The 23,798-nt window shown below is 40.0% G+C and overlaps 1 protein-coding gene across 2 annotated transcripts in view; it reads right to left on the bottom strand.

Moving 5' to 3' along the window:
• Positions 1-3,252: 3,252 nt before the first annotated feature.
• LOC111156218 (solute carrier family 39 member 8) overlaps positions 3,253-23,798 on the bottom strand; it is an 84,660-nt gene continuing 64,114 nt past the window's right edge. The window contains exons 6-9 of one of the 2 annotated variants that reach the window (XM_022516970.1): positions 11,490-11,697; positions 11,116-11,300; positions 8,480-8,516; positions 3,253-3,284 (exon numbers count right to left, since the gene is read on the bottom strand). In XM_022516970.1, coding sequence (XP_022372678.1) covers positions 3,253-3,284; positions 8,480-8,516; positions 11,116-11,300; positions 11,490-11,697 — 462 coding nt within the window. Of the gene's footprint in view, positions 3,285-7,722; positions 8,517-11,115; positions 11,301-11,489; positions 11,698-23,798 lie in introns of those variants that run through there. The other variant, XM_022516962.1, reaches the window with a different exon arrangement.

Here is a 23,798-nt window from a genome sequence, read left to right as displayed (position 1 = left end):
AAATTAAAATACCTATCGTGTTTCTGGATTCCAAAGTGAAATAAAAATAAGTTGGATATTATCTGCACGTTTAGACTTTGGTTCACTGCCAGTGAAACATAGTGAAGACTTTGCCATACGCTGCCCCAAATAGGAAGTCCACCCCGCACCTTAACAATGGGGGATCCAAAAAGTACTCAGTGTGTGCTGAATTCAAGAGCTAGAAAATCTAGAAATTATGCTTGAAATAAACATCTTGGTATTAACTGCTGTATTCCTTTGAAAGTTTTTATTGCAAGTAAGAGGAACTCAAACCAAGTTACCTAAAGCAAATGATAAAAGACATATGGAGACATTAGAATAAGTCCTTCACAAAACTGAAGGACAGGCTGAAAAATTAGAGATAGACCAAGGGTGTCAGAGGTGTGAAACACTGAGGACTGAATGACTCTCTTTCCACCCCAATCCCCAGTTGTGTCTTCCACTTCTCTCTGGGTCTCAGTCCCATTTTTCTCTTCATGCCAGTGATGCGACCACCAGCAGTTCTGGAGTCACATCCAAAAGAGCTTTCGCCATGGTGGGAAGTTGTATGAAGAGCTTATGCCTGGCCCCGTCTGGGCGGCCTATACAGCTCGTGTTGCAGGGGTGGGGTAGGTGCAGTGGTTAACAGGTCCTCCAGAACCCCTGGGGATGGCAGCAATGATTCCCAAGAGAAAGACTGAAGCTGTGAAAAGAACAAGAGCTGAAGTCAAGGTCAACAGATGTCCATCACTCCAACCATATTGTCAGTGACTTTAATACCACTAGGGCAAATGAGCAAATGAGCCCCTACCTTACACAATATTACCCCAAATGTTCACTATTCTAGAAGTCTTAAACTTCTTTCACCTTAAAACAGCAAGAGATCGCTACCACAATGCAGTGGGTTCATCTCACGTGCATCTAGAAAGCATGCAACACAGAATTCTGTTTTGTTTTGTTTTGTTTTTTATTGAAAGGCAAAAAGCAAAGGTGGAGAAAGGTGAAGGATGCAGAGGAAGTACCTTCTCACCAGTTTCTAAGATTTCTAAAAAACAACGTTTCCGAGTTCATTGACAATCTCTCACTTAATCACAAGAATAACAACCTTAAGGCTAACAAATATAATGAATCCCATTACCTATTTACAGGTGTCTGCCGCAAATAGGAGGAGCCTCTCTGTTCTCTGATTATATGCTGGAGTGTCTGGTTTTCTCAGTCCGATAGGCCTCCTAATAATTCACAGTGCATTTTAAATGAAAGAACAGAATACATCTACATGGGAAAGAGTCTCATAAGGCACAAACTGCTTATTTGGTATTTACAGAAACGTACTCACTCTTCCTGACCCAGAAATCAGTCTTTATTTTAAAAGAAGTGATGCTTCCATTTAAGAAGCATTGCCACACAGGCAGTGGGATTTTTCATCTATTCAAAAGATATTTATCTGCCAGAAGTGTGATAAGTCCACTCCATTGCTAATCTCTCAAAACATCCTAGATATTCTCTGTTTGAATAGTCCAACAAATTAATCGAAGCCAATCCTGCCCTGTTAACCTAAAAACACTTAATGCATGTCTTCTAATCTTCTTTAGCCCCCTACGAATTTTCAGTTTGCTTTCAAATTACACTAACTCTACTCCGATTTTACCCACTTCAGTGTCTTACTCTCTCTCCCTAATTCACAGAGCCACAGCCTCTTCCAAGCTAAGACATTTACTGCTGATCATTCCTAACCACAACAAGAAACAAATAGCCCATTGAACCTAAGTAAGGGGGGCAGTTCATTTATTTACAAAGGGTTTCACTGCAGATACACAGGTGGGAGTTAGGGACCCCACAACCGGCTGTTGACAGCTGCTACATGAGGTCAGCAGTGGGGGAGCGGGAGGGGGGAAGACTTCAGTCATGCTCTACTGTGACCGTGCATCCATACCCCAACAACAATGCACCCAACCATACAACACAGCCCTCTGCCAGCTTTCAGCTCCAGCCTGGCCTGCAGTTACAAATAGAACCCTTTCCCAGGGCTGCTGTGAGGACTAATTTTTAGAGTGTGTATGTTATCACAGGATGAACCAAAAACACCTTTGATTTTATTCCCCACCTGCCTGGGCCCTGGGCCTGGGCAGTCCTTCTACCCTGGGTGAAATTGGGGCTAGCAAAATGACTATTCTGACACAGGACTTGGGGGGACATCAAGTCCTACAATCGTATGGTTTCAGGTCAATTATGGAAAGTATGCAATCCAGTATACTAATCGGTAATTCCATCTTTATTCAAAGACAAGACACTTGGGAAGAAATCCTTGTCTTTTATCTAGTACTCCCTGTGTTTGTTAACGATGGCTTCTGGCCCCTTCAGAGTAAGTGCTTGAATGGCAGAGAGAAAAAGACACATAGAAAGTTCTCAGTTGAAGGGTACAAAGTGTGTCTTCATGTGATCTGGACTTATAGGTACTTAAAGGCTAACTCCTCCTTTTACTCGCACTTTTAGGATTTTTCAAAGGGGCTCCTCCCCAACGATGTATTCTAGTTCTCAGCTTGTCCCACCTGACTAAGTCCTTGGTTTCCTGGAAGTCTACCCAGTACTCACCTTCTCTGTCCTCAGGATGGTATCCCTCTTACGCATGACTTAAAATTGTTCCAGACCAGGTAGATCTCTTACCTACTGCGTGGCTCACACCAGGCCAAGGGAATATTCATGTATCCTTTATCCAAAAAACTCTAGGACTGAAGGTCTAGCTGAAAGCAGCAGCATCTCTCCCACTTGACCTCCAAAGCCACTTGCCAGCAAACTCTCAGCCTCTCTGTTTCCTGGGAGAAGTCAGACACCAGTTCGCCCTGTCCACCCTGACTGTGCGAGCTCCTACCAAGGATTCTGCAGAGCCCACTGGTGGATCCTGCCCCCAAATACAGAACTAGATGGGTTTTATATACTTCTTCAGCTTCTTAAGGGAAGGAAAGTTTTTTGACTTGAATTCTTCCTAAGAGACTTTGTGTGTAATTCATATTTTTACATCTTTATTTTTCTTTTCCATACCCCTGATCAGACATTCCTTTGATGACCACAAACATGGTCATAAGTTATCCACTTACTGGGGCTTTACCACAGATTGGTCCATACAGTTGTGGGGATAACACGCATATTCACTACAGTAGGAATTAAGCCATCACGTAAAGTTTAACACATGCAGTCCCTACCATTAGCACTGTTCTTTAGTATTCTTGCTGTGCATATGCAAGCTAAATGACCTTAAGATTTGATGTCTCCAATGGCCCATCTAAGTACCTATAAAACCTAGTAACAAATAACATTTTTGTCCCAACTTTGCTTATGCTAAATAGCTGTGACGATCCAGTTAGAGGAGGGTGGAGGGATAAATGATTTTTAAATGTTATTTTTGCCAAGATCTGCTAATAGTAGTTTCATAATTCTTCACATATGCCTGGTGAGCAGAAGAGTTTTAAACAGAAAGATCAAAGTCCATAGGAAAAGTTTTATTTCAGTTTCCTTAGAATTTAGACCATCCTGTAAAAAAAAACATGGGATTGGGGCGCCTGAGTGGCTCAGTGGGTTGAGGCCTCTGCCTTCGACTCGGGTCATGATCCCAGGGTCCTGGGATCGAGCCCCACATCAGGCTCTCTGCCCAGCGGGGAGCCTGCTTCCTCCTCTCTCTGTCTGCCTCTCTGCCTACTTGTGATCTTTGTCTGTCAAATAAATAAAATCTTTAAAAAAAAAAAAAAAAACATGGGATTTCTTCAAGGTAAGTAAGTAGTACTCACAACAGACTGAGACAGAGGAACTACAAAGGAAAGCTCCAATGTGTATGAACAATTCTGTTTGGAGGTAACACTGATCAGGTGGGCCAGTATAATTAAATGGTCAAGGTGACAAGGAATTAATCTGAAAGAACTCATAAGAATCCCTAAAAGAAGCAGTTCCCTGAACTGGCTGTGTCAGAACCATCTAGAATAGTAAGTTCCCCAAGTGAACCAGACAACAAACCTGTCTGCACCTGAGAAGGCTACTAGTCTACCCAATATCCATCCTTTGCTTCTTCTTAGTAACAGAACACTGATTTTATTGGTGGTAGTATATCCAGCTAGAAGCAACATTTCCCAGCTTCTCCTGCAAGTTGGTGCGGCCATATGACTCATTCTGACCAGTGAATGTAAGTAGAAATTGTTATATGTTCTTTCTGAGAAAGTTCCTTTATGGGGGATGAAGAGCTAGGTGTGAATTTTTTGTTTTCTACCCGTTCCTCCCTTCTGCTATGTGGAATTAGACTTTAAGACTCGATTTCTCTAGGAAATGTCTTAGAACATGAAGTCATCTTCAAGTCAGAAGCCACAGATGACAGACTGAATCCCCAGTGACCAGGCACTGACATGCCAGCCCCACATGGCGTCTTCCACATTCTTTCATAGGAAAGAAAGTAAAGCTGACATGTTTAGGTGCCTGTTATATACCATCAAAGCCTAAACACAGTGATACTGGCATTTCCTTGGCCTTACCAGATCCCAAAAGACGACTTTCATTTTCACTCACCTGTAACTATCTCAGCAATGCCACCTGGTTGCCAGTGATAGCAGCATGTCCTTTGGAAATGTTAAAAGACGGGGGAAACGCCCATCTCAGAATTAATGGGAACAGGTCTTCAAGTTTTTAGCTCCTCCTGCTGCCTTGGCCTACCTGAAGTCCTCCTAGTAAAGCCCCTGCTTATGAGACATACGGAAGTTGGGAGCCTCCAATACAGGAAGTTCAATGGCCACCAGGGAGTGCCGTGTGCACAGTCAGCACAGAAAGGCCGCTAAGGGAAATAAATGCAAACTTGCTCAGCTATTGCAAGCCACAGCTGGGAGAAGGCAAAGTGTCAGTGAGAACGCAGCTGTAACAACATCTGGGTGAGGAAATTTATTTTTTGCAGGGTTAAGAACCTCTTGTCCTCTGATGGACCTTAAAGAAACGGAGAGAGAGTCTGGAAATCATGGTAGCCCACTGATAAAAAACCACAGTGAGCTGCCAAGGAAATCAATGGCAATCAGAGCGTAGGAGCAGACTGGCAGTCCGTCCCCTGGCACAGGCAATCCATGATTAGCTCTGGGAAGACACCTACCCTAAGTATCTGGTAAGTTCCTAGTCCTATTTTGGGTCTTCTCAATTAATTCATTTTTAAAAATTTGAGCTCTGCTGAATGAAAGCCTTGTAGACATAGCAGGGTTTCCTCAGCATCTCAAGATCATTACAAAATGCCAGTCGGGGACCGTCAGATGCCTGGACTCCCACATTGGTCATTTTAGGTAATTGCCATAGAAATGAACGTGGCAGGGTTGGACTCATCAACTGAAGAAGAAATTATCCTGAAGTAGGGTAAAGCCGTGTTGCATCCACACATTTACGCATACTGACATACAGGTAAAGGAAAGGAAATAATATTCTTCTAGAAGGAACGAGGATAAATATTAGACTTAAAACTAGGAAGTTAATTCCGGAAGCTGTGGGTGAATTATTATTGATATGAGCTATTTTCTGCTAGGAAAAATAGTAGTGTCTGGAGACTACTTAAGGTAAAATGAAGCCATTAGAACTTCATTCTTCTCTGCTACTAGAACTGCATGCCTGTGCCCTCTGCCACGTGACTGCAGCACTTCCTACCACACTGGTCCGACCTAGATGACCCCCAGCTGGAAGTGGGCCACCCAGCAGAGCCCAGGGTGCATCAGGGGAACCTCGTCTGCAGACCTGGGAGCCTGAGAATAACCAGCTGTGAGCCGCAGGTTCTTTGGTGGGTGGTTTCTCCACGTCAGCATAGCTAATGGGGTCAGCTACATCCACCAAATATTTGTGTTGAAATCCTGACCCCCCAAAGATGATGATATTAGGAGAGGGGACTCTGAGAGATGTGAAAGTCCTTAAGGTGGAGCCCACATGATTGGGATTAGTGCTCTTCAAAGAGGCTCCAGAGAGCTCCCTTATCCTTCCCCTGCAGGATACCGCAGCAAGAAGGATGCTATCTATGAACCAGACACCAGATCTGCCACTGCCTTGATCTTGGACTTCTGGACTCCAGAACTGTGAGAAATAAATCTGTTATTTATAAGCCCCCGAGTCTGGGGTAGTCTGGATGGGCAAAGACAGGGTCTGATTCAGTACTCAAAAAAATGCCAGCTAGTAGTAGGCATTTTTTTTAAAGTTCGATAATGCAAAAATAGAAGGACATAACCCCCAAAATTATGCATTGAAATCATTGTTGGTGTGTCATAGTAGCATCTTTAAAGTTTGCAAATTACAGAATCTTCAACTGGTATCATGAAAGCCTCGGTATAAGACACACTAACTGGTTTTTTGAATTGTTATCTAGGGTAATTTAAATGCAATCATGGTTTTCCATATCCTACCTTCTACCTGCAACCATACCCTCCAGTAAGTAGCAATTTTCTTTTTGGGCCTTTATGCCCTATTGCCTTTTGTTCTCCCTCATAGTTGAAGAAAATGGTCAAAAGATCAACAGGTGGAGAGAATCATATAAAGCACCTGGATTGCCCACATGCACAATGATCTACACCAAATGAGAGTTCGTTAAACTGTCTTGTTTTAATATCATGTTGTACATAGCTTCTTAACCCAGACAAACAATCTGTGCTTTTAAAAGGTAAAGATTATTTCTTAAGACGGAATGTAAACAGATTAAAGGATAAAAATTGATTCTACGTTTACTGATTAATCTTTACAGTATTTATTTGCTAAACATCTTTGCAATAAACATATCACCAACTTCCTATTTCTCTCTCTCCTCATAATGCCAGATACATGGAAGTCACTCAAAAGGATACATATTAAAATGAATAATGAAGGACACAATGCACAGCTTCAAAGGCGTTTCCTATTTGGTCAAACAAGAATTTTTTTAAGTTTCTTTAAGTTGTCGGTCATAAAGTGAAATCGACATTAACAGACACGTTAAATGTTGATCTAATCTGCGTTATTGCTGTGTGACACCACCTCACGGTCTGTAGGAAAATGTGATTCCTGAGATCATTGTTGGCTTTTATCCATCACTTGCCTCACTGTCAATCATCTCTCCTGAAGTGACGTGGGAGTGTGAATTGGGGTTAGGATGCTCAATTGCAGACCAGCTTTCTAGAGCAGCTAAAGGAGCGAATAGGCCCTATCACCTAAAAGATGTACAAAAATAACCATGGTGTGTGGAAGTTGTTTTCAAGGTATGCCATACAACAAAAATGTAGACTGAACACAGAAGTCTTTTCTGATCACTCTCAGTCGTCCATAAGGGATGTGTTTTCTAGTTAATCAGTCCTTGACATTCTGCAGTCCATCTGTTATTTTTCATTTATTTAAAATATCCTCTGCTAAATAATCGTGTTTATTTTTAAAAGTAAATTGCTTAAAATTACATTCAGTTTCTTCCTACAAGCCAACATAGTCTCTCCCTTCACAACACAACACACGGTATCCTGAAGCTGAGGAGCCCCAGCCGCACACGTTCTGCCGTGTGCTATGGTGCGATTAGAGCCTAAGTCATTAAAAATAGCAAGTCTGGATTTGTGTGGGATCAGGGAGAGCTTTCACTAAGAGATAAAGTATGAGATAAAGTCTGAACTTAGTAGGGCTAACAAAAATTTACTGGTATCATAATTCACTTTTTTTTCAGAATGCTTTTTTTTATTTTTTTTTAAGATTTTATTTATTTATTTGACAGAGCACAAGTAAGAGCAGCAGCAGGCGAGGGAGCAGCAGGCTCCTCACTGAGGAGGGGAGCCTGACGCGGAGCTCGATCCCAGGACCCTGGGATCATGACCTGGGCAGAAGGCAGACGCTCAACCGAGTCACCCAGGAGCCCCTAGAATGGTTTTTAAAACAATCCTCCAAGTCCCTGACCGGTATATGAGGCCTTGGAATCACTTCTATCTGTGTTGTATACATGCCAATCCTCTTCTACATTTGAATGAAAAGCACTGGAACGAAATTAACTGAAAGAAAACCACTCTGAAACCGCCTGAGCTTTTGAGCCCGCCATGGAGGTTTAAGGGCTTATAGGACCTAGCTTGTATTTTCCTCTGGGTCTGGGTGTCTAAATGATTGTAGAATGCATGAAACATGAAGAAGTGAGTATTAACCAAAGATCCCGTATACCAGCCTTTCCCAAGGGAACCAAAAACACTTTGAAACAATTCTCACAACAAGTAACGGCCTATTTAACAGATCTGAAACCAATAATCAGTTTTCTTGACCTACAGTTGAAAACAAAATTATCTTTTAACTAAATAGGATAAGCTTAAAAATCCCTTTGGAGATGTTTTTATTTATTAAATGCCTTCATTAACAACACCATCTTTCATTTCCCATTACTCCAATTCGATTTCTCCTGCATACAAAGTAATGAGCAGAATGGCTGTGAATCCAGTTAACATTCCAGCATTCTGAATCATGAAGTAAGTAAAATCGGTTTTTCTTCCAGTTATCTTTTCTCTCAGCATATCGTTCATCTCTGGAAACTAAGAGAGAGAGAGAGAGAGAGAGACACATTGTTAGATAACTGTTGCCATCTGGTGGTAAAACGTAAAACAGTCACCTAGAGATTTCTTTGGGGGAGGCAGTTAGGATTTAATTCAGATGTGTATATGTTCAGTATAGAGAGCATTAAAGGGATATGTCGCCGTATCAGACACCAACAGGAATAAAAGTATGGAAATAGTGTTCCCCAAGTGAGTGAATCTGTGAGATGGGATTTACCTCATCTAACGCCTCCTATCTGTCTCTCTTTGTCTGTCTCTCTCCCCCCTACTCTCTATGCTCCATCCACACCATTCGTTCAGGACCTCACATGCATCCATCCTCTTTCCAGCGTCAAAATCTTCACACCTACGCAAACTGCTATCTGAACTCTTCTGCCTCCAATTTTTCAATGAGCTACATCCTTGAGGTTTCAGCTTAAATCATACTTTGTAGGAAGGCCTCCCTTAGGCCCTCCTACCTTACATTAGAATCCCCTAACATCATCTCTCACCACATATATTGCATTTCCTCTTAGCTCACAGATTTTTTTACTTGTAATTACTTAGTCATGGAGTGTGATTTTGTTCACTGAATTTCTAGTTTCCTCTCTTTAAAGACAGAATGCCCCACAGATGCAGGGACTGTGCCTCCTTTGCTCACTCCAGTGTCTCCAGTGCCTTACAAATTCCAGGCCAGAAACTGTGGATACGGCTGAGATGCCCTTCAACAGACGAATGGATAAAGAAGATGTGGTCCATATAAACAATGAAATATTACTCAGTCATCAGAAAGGATGAATACCCAACTTTTGCATCAACATGGATGGGACTGGAAGAGATTATGTTGAGTGAAATAAGTCAAGCAGAGAAAGTCAATTATCATATGGTTTCACTTACTTGTGGAGCATAAGGAATAGCATGGAGGACATTAGGAGAAGGAAGGGAAAATGAAGGGGAGGAAATTGGAGGGGGAGACGGACCATGAGAGACTGCAGACTCCGAGAAATAGAGCATTTTAGAGGGAAAGGGGTTGGGGGGTATAGATTGGCCCAGTGATGGGTCTTAAGGACGGGACGGATTGCAAGGAGCAGTGTGTGTTATACGCAAATGACGAATTGTGGAACACTCCATCAAAAATTAATGATGTACTGTATGGTGATTAACATAACATAATAATATAAAATTAAATAAATTCCAGGCCAGGAACATAACAGCAATCAATAGTAGCTGATTAAGTTAATTTTTAGAAATCACTATGCATTTAATTCCTGTTCTCTTCAATTTGTTGCCTTCTGCTTGCTCTACCCTCACAAAATCTTACGGCTTTTAAATAAATCATGTGCTGTTATTGAAGGCTGTAACAATCTCCTTACTATGAAGGCAATTAAAACTCTAAGTTCTGTGCTTAAAATCTACCCTCACTCAGTGAATAAACTCTACAGAAAAGGTTCAGTAAGATCTGTAAATGTCAGCTTTCTAAAACATATTCCAAAACGATGGGCTATATATACAATGGCACAATGTACCAAAGAACCAAAGAGGTCTCCAGAATCCCACCAATCCATGTGCCTGATTGAAGAAGCTGTTACCAGGATCAAGTGAGTGAAAGCTGTGAAACTACTCCAAAAAAAAGCAAAACTGCTGTAAGGGCATACAGCATCATTTATTAGCATTATTTCCTTAGACTGAACACTTCTAATAGATTCCATTCTTATAACAGAGAAAGAAGTGATGCCCTAGCACAGATACAATATGAGACATTAATTCTGTGAAGAAAAATATAAATGCAGTGACGGTTCCCCGAGACGAAATGCTTGCTCCGATAAGGGCCTGCAAAGAGCAAGGAACAGAGCTAGACAGTTACCATTTGGAGCTTAGAATGCAGATGAAGGAAGCTAAATTACTAAATTATGTATGTAATACATATTCAGTTCCAAATGCAAAGGAAATGTTCCTTGATTTGTATATATGGAACACATTTTCATTTTCTAGAAAGCTGTCCATGATTCATTTGAAAATGCAAGGGCACAGGACTATTGATATTCTCCCTCTTACACACATACGCGCACACACACACACACACACACACAAACACATAAATAAAGACGTAGACAGAGCACCAACATAAACAAATACAAATATATACTGACCCAAGTCGATGTTGTCCAATTTCAATTTACCAACTTTAGTTCAACCCAAAAGGCTCCCACTGTTTAGAACTTTGAAATAACAAAATGCTATTTACTCTAACAACTTATTCCCTTCTAAATTTAACATCCTCACCAAAGAGGGGGGAGAGGTCCCATGGGGACATTAGAAAACAGGGTTTACCTCCCACAAAGCAAAAAACCTGGGAAAATCTCTCTACTTTAACAGAAGCACATCATTTCTTTTTCTACCAATAAGATCCTAGATCAAAAGATCAGTGAGAATAACTTTCAAATTACTGCTAATACAAGTTGTCTGTTGAATCAAGAATGTTTCAAATTACAACAGAATTTCCACACTGTGGGAAGCAGAAGGTTACCCTTAGTCAACTCATAACCCAGATGTTTAATTCTAAATTTTAAGTTAAAATAAAATTTTAAAAATTTCTTACCATATCCGCCAGAGAAATATAGAGGAACATGCCTCCAGCAAGGGCAAATATAATATTTGGAGCAAAATTGTTGCCCACCAAAATGCCAAAAGCTAGCCCAACATAGCAGGAACACGCCGAAAGGAAATTGAATAACAAGGCTTGCCGAGTGCTCATTCCTGCGCTGAGTAGGATCACAAAGTCCCCTAGGAAAAGAAGAAAATACCAAGGGAATAGTTTTGGCTATTTTTGGATGAGAAAAGATAAGCATCAATGTCCGATCAGGGCTCCTCCATTTTGATGCATCAGTGGGATTTTTAAGAGTGTGTCGTCTAAAATGTCTCACTCCACCAAAACCAAGAAGTGACTTTCACAGTATGAACAGAGCCTGTTACCTAACTCATGAGGAAACTCTTCACACAGAATCGCTATAGAAGTACTGAGTCCCTGAAGAAGAGACACGGTGCAGGAAGCCCCAATCGCCAGGCCGTCAATGAAATTGTGGAGGGCATCACTGAGTGTTATCATCCAGGCAATGGTCCCTATTTTTGACAGTTTGGGTCCCTTCAAACAGGTACACGAACTTGACTCCGTTTTGCCATCCTGTAAAATAATAGCAAATCAATCAACAAAATAACCAACACTTTTTTTAGAGAGAGAGAAACTGAGAAAGAGTGCGTTCGCAGGAGCTGGGGGGAAGAGGCAGAGAGCAAGAATCCCAAGCAGGCTCCAAGCCTCAGCCTGACATGGGGATTCGATCTCACTACCATGAAATCACTACCTGAGTGGAAATCAAGAGGCCCACGCCCAACCCACTGAGCCACCCAGGAGCCCCAATAACCAACATTTCTTGAAAGTCTCAGAGATACACAGAAATAAGAGGTGTGTTATGTATTAAGAAAGACAAACGGTCCCAACAGAGAATCTTTCATAGTGGTTAAGAACTCCTAATCATTTATGACAACAAAAACTTATAGTAGGGAGAAAGGAAATGAATAGGTTGACAGCCCTTGAACAAGCCACTTAAAAGACATTTTACTCTGGTTTCCCCTTAAAAAAATCCTTTTGATTTGTATGAACAATTCTTACCACTGCCTTCCTAAAATGTAACAGATACTAACCTAAGAATTTCATTCATCTGCATACTTTAAAATAAAGGTAAATTTTTAAAAACTAAACTTGAAGACTTTTGCGTGTTACAATGTTCATGTGAAATCCATATTTAGAGCACAATGACATCAAAGAACATTTACTGCAATCCCTCCTAAGTTATCTGAGCAGGTAACCTGGGCCTCAGTTTCTTCAGTTGTGAAATGAAGATAATGTACTAAATGATTCATTTATTTCTCAATGACTTAAGTCTCCACTGTGTTCCAAAGTAGTGTGTCGGGTGATTAAGCTGTAACAACATGTTCCCTATCAGCTCTAAATTTCAGTGATTCTCTAAACACATTTCATGAAATGTGATTAGAACAGGCTTACCTTTGCACTAACACCTCTTTTCATTTTGGAGCAATAATAAAAACAGAAAATCCTAAAACAAACCCTTTGTAAGAATTTAGATTTCCATAAAATTTACAAAATCACATAAAATCAAATACCAAATGCCAACTGAAAGCATTTTCCAGAAATCATAGAAAAGATAATCAAATGCAAATTTATTTTTAAGTAGGGAAGCAATTTGCAATTAACTGGAGAACATTTTATTCCTAATTCTCCTCCCCTCAACTCTACCTCAGCAACTAATCAACATATTTACTGAGCATCTGCAATCTGTAAAACAGGGTGCTGGATGCTATGGGGAGTGCACAGAAGTGGAAAATACAACTTCTATCTTCAAGAAGTGTATTTAGGGGCACCTGGGTGGCTCAGTGGGTTAAAGCCTCTGCCTTCAGCTCAGGTCATGATCCCGGGGTCCTGGGATCGAGCCCCGCATTGGGCTCTCTGCTCAGCAGGGAGCCTGCTTCCCTTCCTCTCTCTCTGTGTGTGCCTCTCTGCCTACTTGTGATCTCTATCAAATAAATAAATAAAATCTTTAAAAAAAAAAAAAGAAGTGTATTTATATTGGAGAGACAAAATGTAAAGAATATGACTGACCATTTAAAAAATGTTCAGTACACACCCAGACGAGAAGGGCTGCCTTCCAAGCCATCATGGTGGAGGTTTGAGATTTATCCCAATGTCGCTTCATTGCTCAAAACACTTTGGTGACTCCTCTTTCAGAATGGACTAGATCTTGCCATACATCTTTTCACTGTGTCTTTAGTGGCAAAGCTTCATCTCTGGGGAAAGTTTTCGTGTGTAGACACAACCAAAAGCCATTTGGAGCCACTAAATTCTTAAATTAACATGGAAGGAGGGAGGATTGTTATTTGTAGGGGCAGTGGTTATGTAATAGCAGGGGCCATAATAGTTGTCGGGAGAGACACAGCAAAGGCATAGAGTATTTATCATGTGCCAGGCACTGCTCTAAGTCCTTGAGATATTCCACTCCTTTAGAACTATTCTGTGAATTAAGGTCTACTATTATCATCACTTTAGAGTTGAAGAAACTGAAACACAGAAACGCTGGTGAGCTTACCGAGGGATGCAAAAGAAGTAAGTCGACTATTTTTAGTAACTGTTTTACTACTCCAGACTTATGGTGGTGGGTGGACACTTACTGTACGAAATAGGCTCTGAAGACAATTCACAAGGAGAATGCCCCCTTCTCTCAAAAAAGTCTTCTAAACACTTGAAGTAATGTTGGAGTAAGTGTTCAATCTCCTTTCATTTTAAAGGTAAATCTCAGAGGCATAAAAAGAATTCCATCCAGTCTTCAAATGTGGTCTTTTTACTTTATAGTGTTAAAAGCTAAGCTGAGGTAAATTTAAAACTTTAAGAGTGTATTTGAAAAAACAAATTCAAATTATGCAGTGTCAAACCGGATATGGACAGGAGCACTCCATCAACAGGAGCTCAGGAAGAGGCTTTTACAGAGAAAAGGCAGAAGCAAGGCAAGAAAATTATTGATGGGCTGTAACTTAAAGCCCAGTTGGCTTTTTGTGACCAATTGTCTTTAGGTTTCAATGTCATAACCTTGAGACATTTACAGCTTAGATTTTGGTTTGTTTACATAAGCTGCCAAGGCATTAGAGCTACCCCAGTTTAATTAATTGAACAATTGCTCTATCATAAATGGACAACATAATAAACAATCATGAGTTAGTACAAGTCATATGGGTGACTTGGGTAGGAAATACCCCAGAGCAGGAAGCATTAACTGCCAAAGAAGGAACAAAAGTGGTCATGAGAAAAGCAATAGAGGAAGAGACATTAGCTTTGCAAAATCTTACTGCCAAAGACACTTAATAAGACCAGTTGCTTTCATCTTCCAACTTGATTTACCTAGTCAAGTATTTATAATGTTTTTATTTACTTGTGAGGATTTAGGGAAAAGATTCAAAGACCAAATCTTGACTACCTGATGTTACATACAGAGTCTATATACAAACTCCTTTAATTCTGAAAAAGAAATTAAATTAATATATCAGGCATGATTCTCTTACCTCTAAGTACAGATTACTGACTGTCTTTCTTATGCTTTATAGGCTTCTGTGTCAAATGACTTTTGGGTAGGTTAACAGCCATGTGTTTTTAATACTTTTGGAACAAACATAAGTAGGCAAGCATTCACAAAGAGCTTGTTTTTAATTCACCTGACACTAAGTCACTGAGCAAAGAAAACACAAAACTTAAGTCAACCTGTAGTTAAGTTAGTGAGTATTCTGTCTTTTATTTTGTTTACTGTTGTTGTCATTGTTTGCTTACTTCTGTGCCATATAGTACATTTGAAGCTGTTTCTTTTTCTTTTTCTTTTTTTTTAAGGCTCTTTCTAACCTCAGCCATGATGAGGCAATTCAATCTAGTGAAAAGACCTTAAATCTGAAACCCAGGAAGACCAAATTCTATCTTGGCTCTGACAGGAATTACCACGTAATCATCAGCAAGGCTCTTAACATCTCTCACCTTAGTTATTAATTGAAATAAAAGTCAAAGCAAAGTGCAGACTATTCAGAATGGGAGGGATGGGAAGAATATCATGGACCAAAGTTATAAGAGTAGAGGGGAGACTAGAATCCCAATGTAAGCATAGAGGGGAAGAAGCAAAAAGGAAAAGAAATACAAAGTACTAAGAAATCAAAATTAAGAAATCCAATAGACTTACTGCAGAATTCTTATCTTTTTCTTTAATCATTTTTTTTTAATTTATTTTCAGCATAACAGTATTCATTGTTTTTGTACCACACCCAGTGCTCCATGCAGTCCGTGCCCTCTCTAATACCCACCACCTGGTTCCCCCAACCTCCCACCCCCCCACCTCTTCACACCCTTCGGATTGTTTTTCAGAGTCCATAGTCTCTCATTGTTCACCTCCCCTTCCAATTTCCCTCAACTGCCTTCTCCTAACTCCCCATGTCCTCCATGCTATTTGTTATGCTCCACAATCTTTAAGCAAAGAGGAGGAAGACTGAAAAGAGGTGGAGGGCATAAGGGGGCAGAAAAGGAAGAACATAAGAAGAAGGTGTGGCATGACAGGGTGGGGTGGGGGGAAGAAGAGCTCTGATAAAAATAAAACCAAACCAAAAAGGAAAGGAGCAACCCACCAAAAAGCATAATAAAGATGGTAAAAGGAAGTATAAATGACAAAAAACATGGAAATTATATGCAATGAAATATATAAATTCTATGCCCATGAAAGAGAAATTAATGTAATATAAATAAAAACTTTAAAATGACATTTTAAGAGGCTGCAGATAAGAGGAAGGGGTGACATTTAGGGAGAGGAGCACTAAGTGCAAGCTAGCTTAATGATCAGAGGATATGTGACTTGGCATCAAATCGGCATGGGTTTGAATAATATCTCCTTAATGTGTTTGTGTCCTATAGAAAGTTACTTGGGTCCTAGCTAATCCAATAAGACAAGAAAAGGAAATAAAAGGCATGTACATTTGGGAAGAAAGAAATAAAACTGTCTTTGTTAGCAAATGACATGACTGTTTACACAGAAAATCCAAAAGAATTAACAAAAAAAGTTCCAAGAACTAATAAGCAATTATGGCAAGGATGTACAACAAGGTTAATTACTTTTGTAAATACCAGCAATGAATAAGTGGAATTTGAGTTTTAAATCACAATATTATTTACATTGGAATCCCCCCAAAATGAAATAGATATGAATCTAACAAAATATGTACAAGGTCTGTATGAGGAAAGGCTCAAAACTGTAATAAAAGAAATCAAAGAACTAAATAGATGGAGAGGTATTTTATGCTTATGGATTGGAAGACTCAATATTGTCAAGATGTCAGTTCTTCCCAGTGTGACCTATTGATTCAATGCAGTCCCCATCAAAATCTCAGCAAGTTATTTTGTGGGTATTTTGTTTTTCTAAAGTTTATACAGAAAGGCAAAGGCCTAGAATAACCAACACAACATTGAAGGAATGGAACAAAGTTGGAGGACTCACATTACATGACTTAGACTTACTAGTATAGCTACAGTTATCAATACAGTGTGATAATGGTGAAATAACAGATAAACAGATCAAGAAAACAGAGTCCAGAAATAAACTCATAAATAATGGTCAACTCATCTTTGGCAAAGGAGCAAAGGCAGAGCAATGGAGAAAAGACAGTCTTTCACCAAATGGTGCTGGTACGAGTGGACATCCACAAAACAAACATAACAAAATCTAGATACCTTACATCCCTCAAAAAAATTAACTCAAAATGGATCACAGACCTAAATGCAAAGGCAAAACTGTAAAACTCCTTGAAAATAACACAGTAGAAAACATAGACAACCTTGAGTAGGGCAATGAATTTTTAGATACACCAAAAGCACAACACACAAAAGAAATAACTGATAATCTGAACTTCATTAAAATTAAAAACTTCTGTCTGCCAAAGACAATGTCAACAGAATGGAAAGACAAGCCACAGACTGAGAGAAAATACTTGCAAAAGATACATCTGATAGAGAACTACTAAAATATACAAAGAACTCTTAAAACTAAACAACAAGAAAACAACCTGATTTAAAAATGGGTCAAAGACCTTAACAGACACATTACCAAAGGAAATATCAATAACAAATAAGCATATGAGAAGATGCTCCATATCATACATCATTGGGGAAATGAAAATTAAAACAAAAATGAGATACCACTGTACACCTATTTGGGAGCACTGACAACACAAATACTAGCAAGGATGAGGAGCAACGGGAACTCTCATTCATTACTGATGGGAATGCAGAACGGTACAGCTACTCTGGAAGACAATCTAGCAGTTTCTTACAAAATTAAACACACTCTTGCCATATGATCCAACAATCATGTTCCTTGGTATTTCCCACAGAAGTTGAAAACTTACGTCTACAAATGATCTTGCACACAGATAGTTACAGCAATATTATTCCTAATTGCTCAAACTTGGAAGCAACGAAAACATCCTTCAGTAGGTGAATGAATAAATAAACTGTAGGACATTTGATATTAACGCCCTCCCCCCAAAATGAAGTATTATGCTGTGAAAAGACATGAGGACTCTTAAATGGATATTACTAAGTGAAAGAACCCAATCTGAAGAGACTGTATGATTCCAACTATATGACAGTGTGGAAAAGGCAAACTATGAAGACAATAAAAAGATCAACGGTTGCCAGCGATTGGGAAAAGAAGAGGGATAGGCAGGCAGAGGACAGAATTTTTAGGGCACTGAAAATACTCTATATGATATTACATTGATGGATACATGTCATCACGCATTTGTCCAAACCTATGGAATGTACAACAACAAGAGTCAACTGCAACTATGGACTTTGGGTGATTATGATGTGTCACTGTAGGCTCACCAGTTGCAACAAATGTCCTGTCTTGGTGGGGGATGCTGGTAACAGGGAAGGCTATGCATTGTGGGGGCAGACAGTCTATGGAAAATCTCTATACTTTCTTCTCAAGTTTGCTATGAACCTAAAACTGCTCTTAAAAAAAAAAAAAATGAAGTCCTTTAGAAAGAATCACTTTCAATATGCCTTCAAATTCCTTATTTGTAGAATGGAGAAAATAATATTACGGATTTCATAGGATTGTTGTGATGATGAAATGAGACGTTTATAAGCCACTAAGTACTCCATGAATGCTTATTAACATCTACTACAGATCGCTTTTCCTAACACAGTACAGATGAACACAGAATTATTACAAGAAAAACAAAAAATGCCTACAAGTGTGCAAGACAAGAGATTGCTCACATCCTTGAATATATTTTGGAGCACACTGGTCAAGATTATTGAAGAAAAAAGGGAGAAAAATTGAATCTATCCCCCAAAAAAGAGCTTTAGAAAAGTGAGGGGGTGAAGACACTTGTTAACCAGAAAAAAAGGAAAACTTTTTAAAAAGATGCTTGAGCTTGAGCATAAATATACTCTTGCAGAAAACTACTGAACGTTCAACTACTAGAGTCCAAGGTGCATGAAAGGGCCAGGAGATTAATTAATAAAACCCACTGTGGAAAGTATGAAGTCTGAGTTGGTAAGTTTCTATGAGTCAGATAGCTGACTGGTGTAGGAGAAAAGGAATCTCCAAGATGTAAAATAATACCTTGCACACTCAACACTTCACAGTTTACAAAGCACTTCCATATGTTTGGGTCTTCATTTTCTTTTTACCTATACAACATCCTCATGAGTGAAACAAAACAGATACTGGCATCTTGACTTTAAAGATGATGAAAATGGCAATCCAGGAATATAAATAACTTTCTCAAAGTCATACGGGAGCTGCTGGGATGAGGCTACTCAATTGTTCACTGAGCAGCTATTTTATACGAGGCCGGAATTGTGCTGAGAACTGAGGATAGAAACATAAATCAGAGGATCTCCATCTGGCTGGAATTCATAATCCAGAAAGGAACAGCCAGGATTCAAACTCAAGGCCTATGATAAATAGCTCTTATCTGCCCTTCCAGAATAACCCTCTAACCTCTCACACTTCTCTGTTCCAAATGAGCCACCTCTTCAGGCTCTTTGTCCTCTAGTTCTCATTTGAGATTAACCATTGGGGAGCTCTAAAATTACTTCAGGGGAGAAAGGAGGAAGAAGTCATGGTACTGATTCCTCTGATACCCATCTGTGTGGTCATCTAAGGCTGTACATGACCCTCAGATAAAGGCCACATCTCTTCTCAAGACAACTCTGTTTGTAGAGTCTAGTAACTGCTCTCTCCCCTCCACCCTTTCAGGTCTAGCGGTGGTAAAAATTTTGCAATTACTGGTCCCTGTGGTCCTCTTACACCCCACTCACACCTTATACCTATATCTTCCTGACAATATTCTAATTTGAGCATTCCATCAGTTTTCTATTGGGATCCTAAATGATACAATCACTGGTGTTGGATGTGGCCATAACAAACAGTACCCCAAATGGGATTTAATTGGGTTTTTCATGTATTTGAAGAATGGGGAAATAGCACACTGGTTATCCATAAGTGGGCTGCATTTTCTAGTGATGCCCAGAACATAAAAGCACTTTGCAAGGTCTGGGCTATGTTGCAAGCCTTCCTGTCATTTGGTTCTTATGACGCAGTGGACCATAAAAGCATAAAAGCACTCTGCAAGGTCTGAGCCATGTTGCAAGCCTTCCTGTCATTTGGTTCTTATGACCCAGTGGACCAGTGAAATTAGAAGAGTCTATGGCAGACAGAGATGCTGAAAGGAGGCTTTGGAAGCCCTGGTGAGAGAATCACAGTGCAAACCCCTAAGATGTCAGAGTAAAGCCATGTCTTCCTTTGCCACTAACTATTCCCTTTTTCAAGGTGTCCCTTGCTCCTGAATCCTTACAGAGACTTATCTCGTGCTTGTGGGATAGTAAGTGGCCGTGAGATCATGCCCAACATGAACTGGATGTTATCTGGGTCAGCAAGTCATAAAATCAGCTGTTCACAGCAGCATTCCATTATTAAATTATATATGTAAGAACAGGCCACACCAGCCTTAGGAGACACAAACAAACCACAATGGCAGGAGATTCAGACCTCTCTAGTATATGAGCCTGATGTTTCTTTTCTTTTCCCTCAACAACAGTAAGGTTTTATGGATAGGTCCCTAAAGCCAGTAAACTATGGGGACATCTATTAAGTGTGCCAGCACCAGACAGCTATACTATGTTACTCAAAATGAACTCAAAATACATTGATAAGGGAAAATTCTCTACATGGGCAAAACTTTTAGGTGCAGTGTTAAACTTCATGTAAAAGAAATGACTGAGATATAGATCTGTACTAACTGGTGGGTGGGTGCTAGGAAGTTGGCTTGGTGGTCAGAAACTTCCAAAAACCAAAACTGGACATTGGTGGCAAGGAGATCTGGAGAGAAATAAACAGACTGTAAAAAGGCACAGAGTGTGAAGATACTTCTATTCTGTTAAATCTCGTAAGAGACTGTCAAGGAGAGCAGTCTCCATGATAAAGTGAACAAGATCTAATTATAAACATCAGTTGGTATCTTTCAACCATCCCAATGTTGGTTCAATGGGTCCATAAACAAGGGTGTCAGAATAGTGGGGTTGGTGACTATTCACAGCTCAGCATTCTCTTCTTCTAGCCAGGGTTGATCTGGCTTGCACCAAACAGGGTCCAACCTGTCAAAAACCAGGATTGATGCTGGACCTCCAAAAAGGTATCATCACCCAATGAGGGGGGAAGGCCCACCTGGCTATAGGCAGAGGTAGGATGATTATATTGATGATACCACCCATCATAAGGGGGTACTCTTTGGACTCACAAAAATAGATATATGTAATATGTCTTCCCTGCTTGCAGTTTCTGCTAGAATCATCATTCACAGATTTATAGTATGCCTGATATATAGCCAAAATAACCTATATAAATTGTCTCCAAGCCATTCTGCAGCAAAGCAAATGAGACAATAGGCTTAATCCTTAGAATTCACATGTCATATCACTTTCGCCTTCATAGAAGAAACTAACCTGATAGAATTATGGAATGCCCTAGTGAAGGCTCAGCTAAGGTGTAAGCCAAGAGATGAAAGCCTGAGAGATTGGAACTCTGCCCACAGGATGTAGATATGTGCCTTACACCAGCAGGCAAATATATGGAACTACCACTGCCATAGGGATGCACAGAGCCAGTGGAGATTAGGGTGGCCCTTTTCATGTTTATACCTAATAACTCACCTGAAGTAGTCTTGCTTTCTGTCCCCAATACCTTAGATTTGGTGAGTTTGAAGGTCCTAATGTCCAAGGGAATAATTCATCCACCAGAAAACATGGTCATTTTGTGATTCATTGGAAGTGGAGATTAACCCTAGGAAATTTAATTTTTTTTTTATCTGTAAACCATAGGTAGATGAGGAAAGTCACTATATTGCCCAGGATAATGGCATCCAATGATCAGGAAAAGCTGAGTTTCTGCTACAGAATAAAGATAAGAACAATGTTTGAAACTCAGGAAAATTAGTGGGGCACTTCTTAATACACCCCTTCCAATGATGCTTGTCAAGGAAGAAGAGCAACAACCCAGTGAAGACCAGACCACCAAGGACTCAGATCAGGCAGGAATCAAGGTCTGGGTCACCTCACCTGAAAAGGACCTTACCAGTCAAGGTGGTATCAGACAGTGAGGTAAATACAAAAGGTTTAGTGGAAGGAGGCAGCTGTAATTACTGGCTTAGGTCTTAAAACCATCAACAGAAGCTAAGAACAGCTCTAATTTAAATTTATATTCTTTAATTACATCTCTTCTCCCTACCTCCATCCGCTGGTATTTCATATGAAAAATACTGGTGGTAGCCAACATTTTAGTTCTAGATTGCATATTACTGAATTGCTATCACACAGGAATGATACAACCACACAATAGTGGATGGGAATTTATGCAGTCTCTGTGCTGGGGACATGCATTTTTCACCCAGATGAAGAGCAAGAGTGGAGGCTGACAAAAAACAAAGGGGTGGAGTATACCAGATATCTTTCATTTCCCCTTCCCCCTTCTAGATCCACTTTCCACCCTTCTTTTTCCAGTTCTCTGCTCTAGCAGACCAGGATCAACTGTGTCAAAAGGCTCCCATGCTCTGGCTTCTAGTTGGTTCCAAACAAAGAGCTCTACCATAAAACTGTTGGGAAAGAGAAGAAGACCAAGGTACTTATTTCCTGGGCTCTTTATTTGAGGGGTAACTTGAGTCTGTCCCTAATTAAAGATCACCATTCAATGTACAGTGTTTTTCTGTACAAGATTACCTCCTAGGTTCCAGTAACTTCTTCCTTCCCTTTCCCTTTGATTATTCTTAGCTTGATAAGATTACTCATAGTTCCACTATTCCAAGTCCCAGTTTTACTACACTCTCCCTTGTGGCTCACTTATACCTTGCTCAGAGTTTTGTAAATTGTCCCTTTCCTATTTATTATTTATCCTCATTTAAATGTGCCAACTCATTCTGGAAAGAACATGACTGATTTAAAGTCTAATGCTCTTTCCACACAGAATGTACACAGACTCTACGTGTACTATAAGGACCTATTTAGCCAGAGTGCTTCCATCCGGTTAAACAATAACTTTGTTGTTTAAAACTTAAACTGTCCCTGTTCCCCTTCCCCCAGGGAACTTACTTAAAAACAAGTCCGGAAACGAATCCCAGGTAACAAAGCCCAAATACAAGGGTGGGTCAGGCCAGGTGGAGACATCTGATCAGTGGGGGTATGTATACTGTCTCCCTAGTTACCAAGGAGTATGGGCCCCGCCCTTTGGGCACCTTTTGAGCACCAATTCTGACCAAGGTGATAGGCTGGTTCAAATATCTACTAGGGTAAATTATAATTCAATTGGTCTCTTATGTGTGACCTAACATGACTGTGCAGTTTTCTCTGTGTGTTACAATTTCATTGGCCATCTGTGCATGGCCAGGCCCAACCACATGGCCTTAGCCCTTAAAAGCTAGTCTATGAAGCAGAGAGAGGTCGCCCTCTCTGTAAGAGGTGTGGCCCCAAACCTTCGGTTTGATTCTTGATGCTTGGCATGAAATAAAGCTTTGCTTGACCTTCGCTTTGTATCAGTCTTGCTCCTTTAATCACGGACCCATTATTGGGGGACCTAACAGTACCATCAAATATGTTTTAATGGGAATAATTACAAAAAGGATTAAATAAATATAAAGATACCATAAAGTGTTAAAGGTACCATACAAATGTAAAATTTTAGGGGTGCCAGGGTGGCTCAGTCAGTTAAGTGTCAGACTGTTGATTTCAGCTCAGGTCCCAAGATCAAGACCCACATCGGGCTCCACACTGGGGTGGAGCCAGCTTATGATTCTTTCTCTCCCTCTCTCTCTCTCTCTCTCCCCCACCTCTAAAAATACAAAATAAAAATAAATTTTAAAATAGCAAATGTAAAATTTTAGTGGGCTTTGCTTTTATGACTGTATTTTTTAGTAATCTTGATGTACTTTATAGCTAGTGGTTCCTTTGTCCTTCCTCTGGCCCAGAACAATCAGTCTCGAATCACTATAACCAAAATGAAACATCATATAAGAAAGAAGAAACCGATTTTATCTTTAATGTATGCAACCAAACATAATTCAAATGCACTTAGTCGCTAGTCATTTGGTTTTAGGAAAATCTCATAACTACTTCCAAAATTCCCTTCGCTA

The sequence above is a fragment of the Enhydra lutris genome, unplaced genomic scaffold (assembly GCF_002288905.1).
Source record: "Enhydra lutris kenyoni isolate GAN:26980312 unplaced genomic scaffold, ASM228890v2 scaffoldscaffold3, whole genome shotgun sequence".
Taxonomy (NCBI): Eukaryota; Metazoa; Chordata; class Mammalia; order Carnivora; family Mustelidae; genus Enhydra; species Enhydra lutris.
The sequence above is the reverse complement of the archived record's forward strand: the minus strand, read 5'-3'. Positions and strand labels throughout refer to the sequence as shown.